The 15,254-nt window shown below is 34.7% G+C and overlaps 1 protein-coding gene across 1 annotated transcript in view; it reads right to left on the bottom strand.

Moving 5' to 3' along the window:
- Nucleotides 1-3,515, bottom strand: part of SCAR (wiskott-Aldrich syndrome protein family member 3 SCAR) — a 5,222-nt gene extending 1,707 nt beyond the window's left edge. Inside the window, exons 1-5 of the mRNA XM_018547037.1 lie at nucleotides 3,242-3,515; nucleotides 2,961-3,114; nucleotides 2,765-2,879; nucleotides 1,167-1,465; nucleotides 620-930 (exon numbers count right to left, since the gene is read on the bottom strand). Of these exons, the coding sequence (XP_018402539.1) occupies nucleotides 620-930; nucleotides 1,167-1,465; nucleotides 2,765-2,879; nucleotides 2,961-3,114; nucleotides 3,242-3,515 (1,153 nt within the window). The remainder of the gene's footprint in view (nucleotides 1-619; nucleotides 931-1,166; nucleotides 1,466-2,764; nucleotides 2,880-2,960; nucleotides 3,115-3,241) is intronic.
- Nucleotides 3,516-15,254: the final 11,739 nt, after the last annotated feature.

Here is a 15,254-nt window from a genome sequence, read left to right as displayed (position 1 = left end):
ATAAATATACTACTTTATTTATTCCCTATTGGTGCTACCTAAGTATTTTTTGTTAAGAATTTTAAAGCATTAATTGTATTATTTGTATTTAAATTTAATTTTTATTAAAGTTTCTTAATCTTGTAATATTTTTATAAATTTTATATATTCTTAATATATTAATTTTTATATTTTCAATATATTTATAATACTTACTTAATTGTTGTTTTTATTTTATGAAAGACATATTGCAACGTTTTTTTTACATAAAAGTTTTTATAGAAAATATTTAATAATGTTAATATAAGTTAAATAATAATAAAAATAAAAATTGTAATTGATTCTACTTTAATTTTTACGAATTTATTAATTTTTACAATTTATAAATTTAAAGAAATTTGCGGGAATGGATGATAAATGTCGGACCAATCACAAACCGGGGAGAAGGTGGCCAGACTCTTATTAGAGGGTCACTAAGTTGTACAAAATAAGTTTACATTCCTTATTTTTTTTAAATAATTAAAAATAATTGTACAATAATATACATATATTAATAGTTATTTTATATGTTGAGAAGAGATAGTTTCTCAAATACGATTATACTGTAAATTAAAAATAATAATTAATATAACAAATATACCGTTCATGGAAGGAGGAGACATGGTTTCTCCAGGTGGCGGGGGTGGCGGTGGCAGGGTATCCCTGCCGGTGCTCATGGATCTTCCCCTAGTGGGAGTATTGTTAGCGGATGCTACTGTGGGTGTAGAATTGCTGGAAGCGTTGCTCGGCGGCGCCGGTGGCGGTTGCGATGGTCGTGACCTACCGCCCCGACTCGGAGTACTCTGACCGCCAGGACTTTGATACGCGTCGCTACCGATCGGTGCCTGACCCGAGGCGTAATGCGAGCCGTATGGATTGTCATCGTAGCCCTGAGTCATATAGTTCGTTCCCCTATAACGAGAGAACATTATCAATTATGCGTAAAGATATAAACCTTTAAATTCTATAGTATAAAAGAATTTAAAGAGTCCATAGTACTAGGAAAGTAAAGTAAAAGCATAGAATAAAAAGTATTCTGATTATTAATATACATATTATTATCGACTATCTATAATTATTTAAAATTATCAATTATATTATTATTATTATTATTATTATTATTATTATTGTCATATCGATATTTTCACCTATAGTGATCGGAAGACGGCGGGCTGTAAAGATGCTGCTCTTCTGGAGGGTAGCTTCGTCGTAGTTCGATGCTGTTGGGCCTGGGTGGCCTGGGATCCGTCATTACCATTCCCAACAACGCATCATCGGGTTGTACATTGTGTGGCGCCCTGTACTGCACTGCTTGCGTCGGCATGATGTATTCGCCATGGCCAACAGCCAGTTGCCGTTGTCGTTCCCTCGTATTATGTGGTTGCCTTACACGCTTCTTATGCCTGCCACCACCTCCACCGCCACCCTCATTCCGAGGCCTGTGCGGCTGTTTCGCGAAAAAAAATACGATTTAATATGCATAACGCGCAAGAGAAAACGAACAAGGTGCATCGCATGTAAGTCAAGCACAATCGGTTTAATTCAAGAACATCCCGACGATTGATCCAGTAATTGGAGACATTTTTAACAATAAATTTTAGAGTTCCAATTGGAGAAGAAAAGAAGTTATTTTAAAATTATTTAAAAGCGATATTATCGTTTCTAAACCAAATCAGAATTTACTGGATCAATAGTTAAGAAGGACATAAATGTATATGTGTAAAAAAAAAATAAAAGTGGAGCCCCACAAAATTATCATTTGTTAATTTTACAACAAAAATTCATTATCATAAGAAAAAAAAAGAAAAATATTCTTCCTATTCACGGCAACACTTTTATTTTCTATGTGACACATGATAAAGTGGAGATGAGATAATCCTGAAATGAACGATGAAACGATCAAGATCGTGAAAGGGTATCGGTATCGATCGAAGATGAATCGGAGGATGATGAGTATAACGCAGTTCTAAAAAGTACATTCAAAACTTGCATGAAAATTGCAAAGAACGACATTACATAAGTGATCCACAAAGTGACGGTAGGTGTGAGAGATTTGTTTTGAGTATATCAAAAAACACATCTTAGTTTTCGGAAAGGATAGGAAGGGCCTCGAATCAAGATTTGCGTAGATGGAATTTTTGCTTCTTTTCTTTTCGATCTCGTCATCGAAAAGGTCAACAAACTTAGGTTCCGACAATGAAGTCTATTTACATTCGATCTACGCAAAGTGAATGTCGCCACTGAGAAAACGTGACTATTAGCACAACTACAAAACTTCGAGAAAGCGAGCATCTAGCGTCAGTCTCTATATCAGCGCGCAAAAAGGTCGGTTAATGAAAGAAAAACCACAAAGAGGGTGATTATGCGATGAGAGTGAAGTGGCGATCGATCGATTCACTGAAATACTATTGGATGTTTTATAAGAGGGATAAGAGAGATTAAAAAGAAACTACAAAGATCCAAACCATCGACTTGCCTCTCTGAACGGTTCGGCATATTCAGACTCGCTCTACAACGAAGGGGACAGTAATTCAATAGTTAGAATCGCAGTATTAGACAGGTTAAGTAATCATATGATTCCAATTTGATCTATAAATCCGCGCACCTCGACAACTTCAAAGATCAAAGATCAATTAAACTTGACTGATTCATAATTAGATTTAGAAAACGATACAGTACGGATATTAAATAATACAATAGTTATCGAGATGCGTCTTAGAGTGCATTATTCTGCAAGGATTCTTACCTTCTTTCCTCGATCATGTAATTTCTTTTCCGTGTCTTTGAGCATTTCCTGACTCCATAGGTCGAAGAAGTAATTCGGATCGGTGTAGAATTTCAAACCATCCTTGCCATCCTCCCTGAAGACAATAGTTAATGTTTCAATTATTACCGTATTAAATTATTGAAACTGATGAAAATGAACTGACGCCGCTAATTACCTGTAAATATTAAGTTTGTCTAGGGGCGGTGGCGTGTCACATTGATGATACGTTTCCAGCATCGCCGTCGGCATGGTGTCTCTAGAGACGACTTGCTGATCGAACACCACAGAACTTTTGAAGGCTTTCCTCATGTGTATATCTTGCAATGAGACTGCACAGAAAATAAGAACTTAACATCATTTAAATCTTCATTTTCATAACTTTAGTATTATATCTCTCTTTTAATTATTTCGTATCACAGTTAGCTGGACAAATTGAAACAAGCACGTTTTACGTACCTTCCTCAACATTACTATCCAATTGGGTAACCTTGACAGCTAAACGATCTATCCTAGCCTGCAGGGAATTCGCTCGATCGCTCAATCCGTGCGCTTCTCTTGCCAACTCGCCGAAGAGATCCTCGGCATGCCTCGACAAGCTAGATAGTTGTCTGATAGTGTTGGCCAAGGTGCCATTGGTGGCCGCCTCGAGTTCCGATGGCAGCGGGAAGTCCTCAGGGATAGTGCCACGTGCTACATGAACAGGCTCTACCAATCGCTTCGGGAGCGGCATTTTCGACTTGCCGGCTTGTACCTCCTGATTCCTCTTTGCGGTAATTCACTCACCGTTCTCTTGAGACCTGAAACCATTCAAGACTATCATCAGAAATCAATTATCAAAGCCCAAATGTCTTCAAGAAATTATCAGATTAGAGCTCAAATATACTTTGATAATAATTACATATACTAATTAAGTGTTTAGATAGCTGTAATTTTATACTGTGATATAAGAAATATTTGAAAAAAATTTTAATAAAGTAGCATAAAAAAAATTTAATAATAATAAATATTTATATGGTCTAAATATAAAGTTCTCGGATTGTAGCAATAAAAAAAACAACATCTTAGATAACAAAATGCTACATTTTGTGTTTCAAAGGAAGTCCCTTGTGACATCTAATACACGCTTCATGCATCTTTGATACAAAGCCTTGAAACTCTTTTTTAAAGTCCATAGTTGAAATGCTGTTTGGAGCACTTGTCGCATTCCTTTACCTGAAAAGATTTATTTTTCATAATATTTTTACATTTTGGGAATAGCACAAGATCCGAGAGAGCCAGAATATGTCAAGAAAGCTGCATAACGACGTCCCTGCATCCAAGGGAATAATATCATAAAACAGTTTTTGGCAAGAAAGCAGTTATTGAGATTAGCTACCCATTTTATTCATCGAATTTAGTCCTTTTGGATTTCATGCTGTTCCTAAAGTGCAAAATAGATAAATATTTTCGACGTCGAGGAGATCTAAAGGAATATGACAAGTATTCTGAACAGCATTCCAAGTATATGGCTTTAAAAAAAGTTTTGAGGCTTTATATCAAAGATATATAATAGAAGATTACTTTGAAAGATAAAATATAATATTTTGTTATCTGAGATGTCTTTACTTTTGTATTTCAACAGTTCGAGAACTACGTATATTGTCAGACTATATACTTTCAAAAATATAGTTGTGATATTTTTATCAACAATCTCGATTAATTTCGGAATAATTCAATAAGATTTTATTGCATTTGTTATAATATTGTTTCAAATGCGTTTGAGAATCAAATAAAATTTTTTTTCACATAAATTTGAATTATTCAAGGCGTGATATTCACGAATAATTATAGAGAAAAGTTCAATAACGTGAAACACTCGTGCGGCTTAAAATCCCGAGGATTTTAAGCCGCAAAATCCCTAACAAGATGAATGTTTGATTCATCCAGGGACATCCCTTTGACCCAGCCCTTGTTACAACCGACAGTATGTAAATAATGGAAGAGATTGAGTGAGACAAATTGCAAAAATTACGTAAATCTTAGATATAGTCATATAAATACATGAAATACACGAAGTTCAATTTGAAAAATTCTTATCGTTTATTTTTTCTCTTATCTTACTGACTCATCATAGTTTACCACGATTCTCATAAGTGCGTGTTGTGCTGCGGATTTCGCATACGTACACAACGGTACACACACATTGCGTAATTGCGGTCATAAGTGATAACAATAATATCTTATCGCACGCTGACTGCTATTAGCAAGGTGGCTGTATTGATCGCCGTTTTTTATCCGACCGCGAGTTTGTGAGTAACAAGCGATTTTTATACCAATATGTAATGTAATCGAGCATTAATTCACCATTAAATCAAATTACATTACGATTATGCTTTAAAAAAGAGCTGCATTTCCAAGTTATATATTTTTTATTCTTCTAGTAAAAACAAGGTTTGTTTGTTACAATTATAATAATAACTATGTAAAATTATTTTATAAGTTTTAAATTTTTAGAATCTTAAAAATTTTAAGTTTAAAAAGTTTTATAATAATTATTTCATAATTGTGTGCTTATTAACCTTCGTTATTGTTTTGTAAAATCAAAGCAAGGTTTATCTTTTTTATGAGTTCTACTTTTAGAATAATGAAGTAATGTATAACAGGCAATGCCGATATAATGCTGATATAATGGCCTTATTAACAAACATCGTTTGAACTATCTATCAGGGTCAAGAATATGACCGTGACCAAACACGGCTTTGACGTTGACGACAAAGTCGTAACAATATGCGTATCGCTATTGTACTTCGTAATTAGCAATTAGCTGCCATAAAACGAGCGAATAGAGCTATTCCGCCGGATGTTGCACCTGCGAGAAGAACTGAGAAAAGCCTCCGACACAGCTAATAATATTCTTTTGAAAGTAGTCCGAAAGCATATATGACCTATTTTTCATACCTCATTATTAGCTTCTATATTTCTTTTTATCAATCATGACGAAATTACGTTGTTGATTGAATACTAAAACAAATTACGAATGTAAAAGTTTCTATTTAAACATAATTATATAAAAGTTGTCTCATCTTGAAACTCCGATAATAAGTTATCCGGAAATAGTACCTGAGAGTAATAATTCATTAAACAAAAAAAATAATAATTCAATAAAAGACTATAAGCCATTTAAAATAGTTACTTTATTTATAAATCACACAGTAGGTGATATCGAAAACAATATAATGCCACGGTCGATCCTCATGGTGCAGTTCAATCGACCATGTAGGCACGACCGTGAGTCACCATAGTCTTTACCCCTTGTCATTTATCTGTATTTCATTAGGCTCCCACGCAGTCAAACAGTCATTTAACCATGGAACATAAACCAGACACAGAACGGGATTAATAATACACGACTCATTTCGCGACCGTTGAATTGAGAAAACCAGATCATATAATAAAATTGCATAACGAATAATTTGTCAGCGTTACAAAATATTATATATGGAATATACTAAAGTAATGTTTCGCGAAAAATACATAATAACTATTTCCGGATTATACATATACTTACTTAATGTGAAAATACGAGACGCAATCTTCGTAACCAGCGAGTTGCAGTTACGTAATTGCGATTATCAAATTTATCGCTGATTCATGCGGCTTCCCGGTGTGCAATTAGAAAGTTGCAATTATACGTTAAAATATGTTAACATACGTATTATAAATTCGTTTCGATTAAACTAAACGTCAAAGTTGAAAATTATTTCGATGATATCGCTGGCATATCGATACTGAATGTAAGCTCTGGAAAGCTAATATTTTATCTCCGCGTATCAGTGCACCGTGTATCGGTGTGCATTTAAATGCTTCCTGCTTGCTTGCTAATGCAAAACCAGTGCTTATGGTATTCAGATAGGTATCAGTCTGTTAAACTTAAGCATTCGTGCTAACAGGAATCGAGTGCGGTGAGATTCTCGCGTGCGTCTCGTTGTGAATGAAACCGCAGACACGCTGCCGCATGCAGCAAGCTTGCATAAGGTAGAGGCAGTATCCTGAGGCTGAAAGGTCACTACTACGCCACGGTAAGACATATGAGTACTCGTTGCTGCTACTACTACTACTACTACTCTACTACTATTACTATCCACCCGGCAAGTAAAAACCGGAAAGACTTACTCGCTCTTCGCAACGTGTCTGTCGGTTGTCCGCATTGCACCTATTTTAGAGTTGCATTCAATCGCGACTGCATCTGCAGCGACATTAACTATATCGCGATACCATCGCTCGAAGTGTCGAATAAACAAATTCCACGTCGACTCTCGCTCGGAATCTCGAAATAAATAATACATTTGTTCTTTGTCGCTGTTCTGTACACTGCAGTAAAATTTTCTATCTTACTTTCGCTAAACTCCAAACGCTGTTTCATTTTAATCGCGTACAACGCATTGCATCAATTATTATATAATAAATGAGATTCTTTAAACTTATAAATGATTTGGCATAATAATTATCAGTTGTAACAAATAAGCCTTAATTTCTTTAGGAAAATCGATAAAAATATATAATTGATATGCGGCTCTTAAATTTCATACATTTTTTATAAATACATACATAATTTACATAATCTATAATTGCCATGTACACAGAACGATATAGATAATTTTATGTAATCGTGATATAACGCAACAATGTATGTACAAGTGTATACTAATTCAACCAAAAGAACATAATTGTTCAATGATATTTTCATCGCAACTTTTTTATTCATAATCTTGTTCCTAAATTATATATTTTGAAATTTATTTTATCAACGTGTGTGAATATAAAGAAAAAACATTCATTTAAACAGTAAAAGTAACCCACATTTTATGGAAAACTCGTAAAAGAAGCAATTTCTTTATCTCTCTTAGAAGAACATAAACCGGGCATAAATCACGTGCAACTTTTAGAGTCGTTACAGTCTTGTAAATCCTTGCAATACAAATCTATCTGTAATGCCAACAAATTGTCGAAGGAGTTTTTCAATGACTTGTAATAAAATGAACCGAATTGCTCAATCTGTTTTAAATTCGCTCGACAATGGTAAACGACAAGTGACAATGACTAAGACGCGACGCTGATTCCACCGATTATTCACACTCGTTCGCGGCTGCATCCTGGTGCACACGTGCGGCTGTTAGAGCAGAGAATGCACATGTCGACCATATGGTCACGCATAAAACAAGTTCGTGTACGCAAGAAGTACAAGGTCACTACCCCCTGCGCACGAATCGATGCAATATTCTGTATAACTTTAACAGTAGATATCTCTCCGAGATTATCACTTGCTCCCTCCCCGCTTGCCTTGTGTGCGCGAGGGAAAAGTTGCCCAATAATTTACAAGCTAATCTCACTTTTTCCAAGAAATTTTTTTGAAAACGATGAATAATATTTAACGTTGAAAAAAAATAATATCGATTTATAAAATAAATGTAAATTATTAACTATACAAAAATGAGATAATCGCTGCTTTTATTTCCTACTTTTATTTTTACTAGTTTCTATTCTCGTCTCGCACTATTATTTATGAAAATATGTACATCGTCGCGCTTCATAAAATCTCGCGCAGTGGAACAGTCTGCGGGAAATCTCCGCGTCATTTTAGTCGTTCAGTATGTTTATCAAGGAGACGCGCATTCCGACGCATTAGAGCCAAGACGATATCGAGCGATCGAATGGCGTAATCCGACTTAGGCATCGTCGCCGACAACAAAGAGTTTATGTTAATGCCGCGACGTGCAGCGATTCTGCAATCGCGAGACACGTGCATCTCTAAGATTCCATCTTCCATCCGCGAAATGTCATTCCTTGTCTCTCAAGATTATATTAAGGCCGTAATGTTCTAAAGGAAATACAAAACGTTCGTCGATCAATCGACGTTGCTTTATTAACGTAAAAAACAAAAAATTATTTAACAGTTTATTACCCGAGACGCTACCGATATTGCGTTTCCTCTAATTTCGTAATCATCTCTTTAGAAATTTATTTCAACAGCCCTGATAATTTAAAAACCATACATCTGTTTTGTTAATTATAAAATAATGTCCATCAAATGTAGGCGGATTTTTATAGTTACGCGCGACTAATTAAAGCGTGAGAACTTAGCAAAAAGAGACGACAGAGGAAAGAGAGAGGGTTCGTATTCGGGTCACTGATAAGGGAAGGATGTGAGTCGTTGAGATCACTAAAACGACAGGTTGAATAAATTATATCGACGTTTATGCGTTACGGGAGCAACGTGCTGAAAAGCTACGGCGCTGCTCTCGGAGATTGCCTGGCCGAGAGATATTTATATCCTGCTTGCTATGTGTAGACACCATCACTATCTTGTATTTTGTATACGCCACGGAACTGATGGAGGTGCAGTGACCGCCAAAACTCACTTTACTGTATGCGACATTACGATAAAAATATTTCTACTTTCATTGTGCGACGCTTGTTTGTCACAATGTAACATATGAACGAATATAAAATTTATCGGCTATAAATATTCGAAACATTTCACGTTTTTAGTGTATTTTTTTTTTTTAAACCATGTCAAAGTGGACCAACACAATTTTTATCGCGGGATATGTTTGGAACCACTTCTCTAGCTCTCTTCCGCTCGAATTAAATCTAACTAGGCCTGAAGTAGTGCTCGAGTTAACGCACCATGAACAAGCTCGAGAAGGCACGTGGGCACCTTGGAAAGGCTCTCATTCCTCATTAGTGACATTTACGTCGTTTGAAAGAAAAAAAATGTCGACATGCCGTAGGTTGTAACGTCCATCCGGTTTTCGCTCGTTTTCCTCACATAGCTGCGGTGAAATCTGCCAAACTGTTATTTGATTCCCGTGAGGAGACTCCGAGATTCCTTCGATGTCATATTGGCTTTCAAAGAAGTTTCTTTATTTTGGGATTTTGTCAGTCTCGTAAAGACAAATTTTTGTCATCTTCAATGACATCGTAAAAAGGGTTCTTTAAAGATTCATGTTATGAAATCTTATTAATAATTTATTGCCATATATAAAACCTTCTGAAATATTCACTATATATTTATACAAATTCAAAAATCTTCATCTTGATCTTCAAAAATTTAACTATATATATAAAGAAAAAATGATGTAGAAAGTATATTAATACTTAACAGTATTAGCCAATTAATATGTAACAGTATTAGCCAATAGCAGTCCAATTGAAAATAATTTTGTTAATTTTGCATTAATTCAATGATGGTATTAATGAAACAAATAACATTTTGTTAAAACAAGAACATATGGTATATTTGTTCGTTGAATCAACAAAATTTCAATTATAATAATAATTCGAAATTAGACCGACGAGAACAAACCAATTAATTAAGAAAAAAAGAATCCATGAATTATTTCTCTTAATTAATTGATTTATTTATTTTCGTTGGTCCAATTTCGAATTATTATTATAATTGTTTATGCATGTCTTTGAAAAACAACGTTTCTCACACTAATTATTGATTAATGCCGAATCCCTGATGGAAAATTTGAAGAATGCCCGCATAGAATTTGGGACATCCGGATTTGAATCCCGACCGACCGACTGAGATAATATTTTTCGCAAAAATTATTTTTTTTAAATATACTTAACATAATTTTTCCTTGTAGGATTTCTAAGTTAATTTGCCACTTCTCTCTCTTTCTCTTTTTCTCTCACTATGAATCTATACGATGTTGCAGTTGTGCAAGAACCAATAAGCGATCTAGTTTTGCTTGATAAAATCAAGCTCGATTCCGTTCAAAGCATCTCATACGATAAGCTGGCTTTTATATACTCCTTGTCGACTTAGCAGCTTGATCAATATGTTTTATGCGCGAGCAAGACAGCGAATATCGAGGATCGATTTGCTCGACGTCGGCAATTAACGATCGGTTCGCGCCGAATCTCCGATTTAACGCGCCTCGAATTTCACGCTCTCTATATCGCGCTCAACATACCGTAGAGTGAAAGCAGATGATTTATACAGGGTGTTCCCTGAAACGCTGACAAACAAAAATCATGATGCGAATCGTTGCAGTTTAATTTTTGTCTGCCTCTGACTTTTTCTGAATTTTTCAAATTTTTTAAGTTTCGTCGAGCGTAGTCGTGCCAATGACTATGAGTCCTGTCGCGTTGAAATAACGATGCCCTACTGTTCATTAGATACAGAACTCTAGAGATATTTTTGTCGACCCTTGCCCCGAACTAAATCAACGAGTGTCGGGGGTGCAACACGTCCCCTTCTTCTTCGATAGTGGAACTATTACAATCCCTGGATATTAAAGTGGATGATGTCATACTCCATGTTCGTACGTTTCGTGAATGCAAAGTTTCGGAATTGTAAGATATAAAGTTTAATTATTAAATTATTATTATAATTATTAAATTATGGATACAAAGATTTATGGATTTACACAAGAATGTACGGATTCAAGAATCTGTGAGGCAAATAAATATTGAAGTATCCCTTACGTTCGATAAGTATGCACTTCCGGTTGCTCTCTCACGCAATATATATTTCTATCACACGCGATATCGTAAACTACGCTGCGCGTTGGAAATCGGCTTGTTCGATCGAGGGAATCGAATGTCGAGAACCGGTTAGTTAACCTTGTTCTGGCATTTCAAAAAAAATTTTTCAAAAGCAAGAAGTTGGTAAGAAACTCGTTCACCGAGTTAATAGCAGTTGCTACTACATCCGCAAATCTCCACATTAGTATAGTTAATCATAAAAGTTTCCTAGAGTATAATATACCAGATAAATTTTTGTTTTTCTTTTTTAGTTTTTATCTAGCTTCCCTAACGTTATTAACAGAAGTTTCCAACATCTCTAGTCGTAGATATTAATAATGCATACAGTTTACACATTAATTATTTAAGAGATTTCTGATCTTAAAGATCCTTCATTTGCCTACACACTGAGAAAAATGTCTGTTTAAAGATGGACGAACCTAAAGGTTCTGATTATATTATAATCAGAGAGAATTCCGGTTATCTCGATTAAAATTCTGGTAGATTTAACTAGAAAAATTTGATTCGTCTATTTTCAACTAGAATTCCAATTAATCCAACTAGACCAGATTTCTCTCAGTGTAGCAGATCCTGATTATCGTCATATATTTCAAAGACTGTTTGCTCCTTTATTGCTTTAATACTATCCAGATCGGACTGAGTTAAATAAATTCTGGTAATTTATGGGGGTATTTTGAAATTTTATTATTTTTTATAACTTTGACTTTTTATAATTCTGATATTTTATTAAAAAAAGATGGTATGTGTATGTATTAATACTGTATTAATATGTATTAATATATAGTATTAATATGTATTAATACTTGTCGGGAGAATCGCAGTCTGCATACATACGAAAGTGCCCTTCGAACGAGACTAATTATCAGAAGAGGCAAGGAGATCTCGAGGAAGGGAGGACCAGAGAGAGGATCTCGGGGAACAAAAAGCTCGACCACGAGTGGACAGTGGCACAAAGTATCGAGTAACATTCGTCATGGTGACTGCGGAGACGTCGACCTCGGATGCATCCCGGTCTTACTAGTCGCGTATATTATCTGCGTGTGCGTGTATACGTGAATGCGAAGCGTATACACAAGTTTATTTCGCAGCACGGCAGATGCGCATCTCCGCGGACAGATTTAATCCTCTTTCTCGAATAGAGAGGCGGCTTTTGTAGATTAGAACGGTAAATTGGACGAGCGCGGAGACAATGACTTTGTAAACGATGCCGTCGAGACAGTTATCTTCCTTTCTTCCCTGAACTCGAATTTATGTATATAAAATATTTGTGTCGAAAACTTTGGAGGCCTCCAAAGAACTGCAGAACTCAAACTGTACGTGCCAAAGGTCAGTGCACCACAATGCTGGTACAGAATTAACCTAACTACAGTGTAGCACTCGTACAATCACTTGTTTTTCAGATTCTCAAGTATGAACTTAGGTCTACGCAGCCGTTTCCAATCACGAGAGTTCGATACTCGGAAGTGATTTTCCTGAGAAGAGAAACAAAAATATCGAAGTCTCTATTTAAAGATATAAATATTTATTATGCATCAAGTGTATTTACGTATCACTGTTATATTATTGTAATCTGAAAGAAATATCTTTCTTTCTCTGTAAAAAATATATTGCAGCAGTTCATGAAGATATATCTCAAGAAAAATATACTTGACTACCGCGTCTTTTGAGTCACACATAAGTAATTAGTATAATTGATTGATAAATGATTTATCGCGACATCAATAAATCAGCAAAAATGTGCGCGCGTGTTTCAAATGAATCGTTCCTTCTTCAGGCACTGAAAAGAATTTATTAAATTTTTGTAAGTAAATATTGTAAGTAAATATTTCTTTAAAAAATAAATATTTACTTTACTCAATAAAAAAAAGATAGTTAAATCAAATTGTTTTTAGTATCAAATAAATACATATGTTTACACTTTTAGTAAATATTTACTTAGAACTAGTCAAACATTTATTAAAATTTAGTATTTTTTCAATGTGAGATGGACGTGTACTGATAACGATAAAGACTATAGAATGACGCAGAGTCAGTGAACGCCCACACGACGAGAGCGACAGGATCGAAACTTGATTGAATCGCCATCACCATCAAACTGTCTTTCCTATTTTTTTTAAGTGACAGTCAAGCTCTCGTGTTAACGTCTGAACTTTTAACAATTCAGAAGCATTCACAGGTACCACAGATATTATAATCGGGATATTTGCGAAACTGGGTATTTTAATAAGAATATCACAATAAAAAAAAAGAATTAAATAAACTAGAAAAACATTTTGTCATCTTCCTTATCAAATTAGCTATTATCTGATTCTATTGTATCATAATTTCTTTTAAATCTGGACTCCTTTTAACTTGCTTTTTGAAACAATTATTTTTCAGTGATCATGTATTAATGGTATTTATTACCACTAAAGCTTTTATTGATTCGCAAACATTTTGAAAAAAAAGTTGAGGTGCTGCTAATTGCTATATTAATTTGCGATAAGATGCTATAATCTGCTTGTCTCGGTCTAATATTTGCGATGGAGATATCTTTCTTGTTGATACTATGAATCACAAATTGGCGGAGTTCACAATAAATCACATTTTCTTCAGTCATGAATAGAGTCCATTCTGTGGACACGCGTTATCATTTACGCGATTGTGAGCCAAACAAACGCACACAGCTCTGTTTTAATTTTAATCTAACTACGTGAAAAGAGTGCGAGTTACACTTGCAAATTAAAGTCCTTGGTAGCGATCATGTAACTTTTTCTTTAGAGCGGAAACGTGAAAAGTGAAAATTTTTATGTATGTGTGTACAAAAAATTTTCACTTTTTATTACATGATCGTTACCCTGGTTGTGTTCAATAATAAAAAGACAGATAAATTCAATGAAAAATTTGCAATTTTATAGAGGGACTTTTTCCGTAAAAGTGACTGATCCACACAGGGCTTAGTGAACGGACTCGAGTTCAGTACACTGTGAACACTCACATACATCTACACACCGCACACTCTGAAGCACACACGCTTTTTTGCACGATAGTATAATGAAGAATAAAAAAAAGTTATAGAAGAGGCATAAAAAATACATCTGAAGCATAAAAGCGCCGATATAACCTGAGATATAAAAAATATATCCTATCTTGTTAGTGCTAAATAACTCTATACAAGATTAATCAAAACATTAAAAGCGCTTTTATTAATTCTAAAATAAAAAATAATTTGTATATTTTTCAAAAAACATCAGAAATAAATGTTTGAATATTTTGAGAATGAAAAAAAAATTGCGTGCTAATTTTAATTATCTTTAGATAAGATACTTCATTATTTTTCTCAGTCAGGATGTTCAGTTCAGTGCGGACTGAAATACATTGACCAATGTCAATAACTGTAACAGTGTCAACGAATGCGACGTTTCCTAGCCTAGTTTCCACGCCGACTCCCTCCCTCACCTTCTCTCTCTCTCTCTCTCTCTCTCTTTCCATTTCATAAAGCTTAATTACATAGGTCTTCATCACATACAAACACGGATTAAACCGCAACCATATAAAATTTGCGATAAAGCCATGATCGTGTAGTCAAATGGTTTCTTGAATGGAGGAAATAAAAAAAATTGGTTTCTTACATTTTTATCTAATTCTTCGAAAAAAATAAATTTTAAAAAAATTGAACACTCATATTAAAATCCACAAATGAAATTTCCTCTGTTATGTTTTAGTATTCATCGCGTGCGCGGATTCTCTTTAAAAAAATACAGAATTATTTCACTGATAGCAATAAGTAATTCAGAAGCTTGATAGTAAAAGACTCTGATACGATAAGTACGATTAATGGTGAGAGAAGATCAAACCGCATACACGTCACACTTGTATACACAGCTGAAGCTTGTAGATGCGTTCGAGAAGTACAGATTACACGAAAGCAGATTGCTTGTCAATCAAAAGC

The sequence above is a fragment of the Cyphomyrmex costatus genome, unplaced genomic scaffold, assembly GCF_001594065.2.
Source record: "Cyphomyrmex costatus isolate MS0001 unplaced genomic scaffold, Ccosl1.0 scaffold600, whole genome shotgun sequence".
In the NCBI taxonomy this organism is placed as follows: Eukaryota; Metazoa; Arthropoda; class Insecta; order Hymenoptera; family Formicidae; genus Cyphomyrmex; species Cyphomyrmex costatus.
The sequence above is the reverse complement of the archived record's forward strand: the minus strand, read 5'-3'. Positions and strand labels throughout refer to the sequence as shown.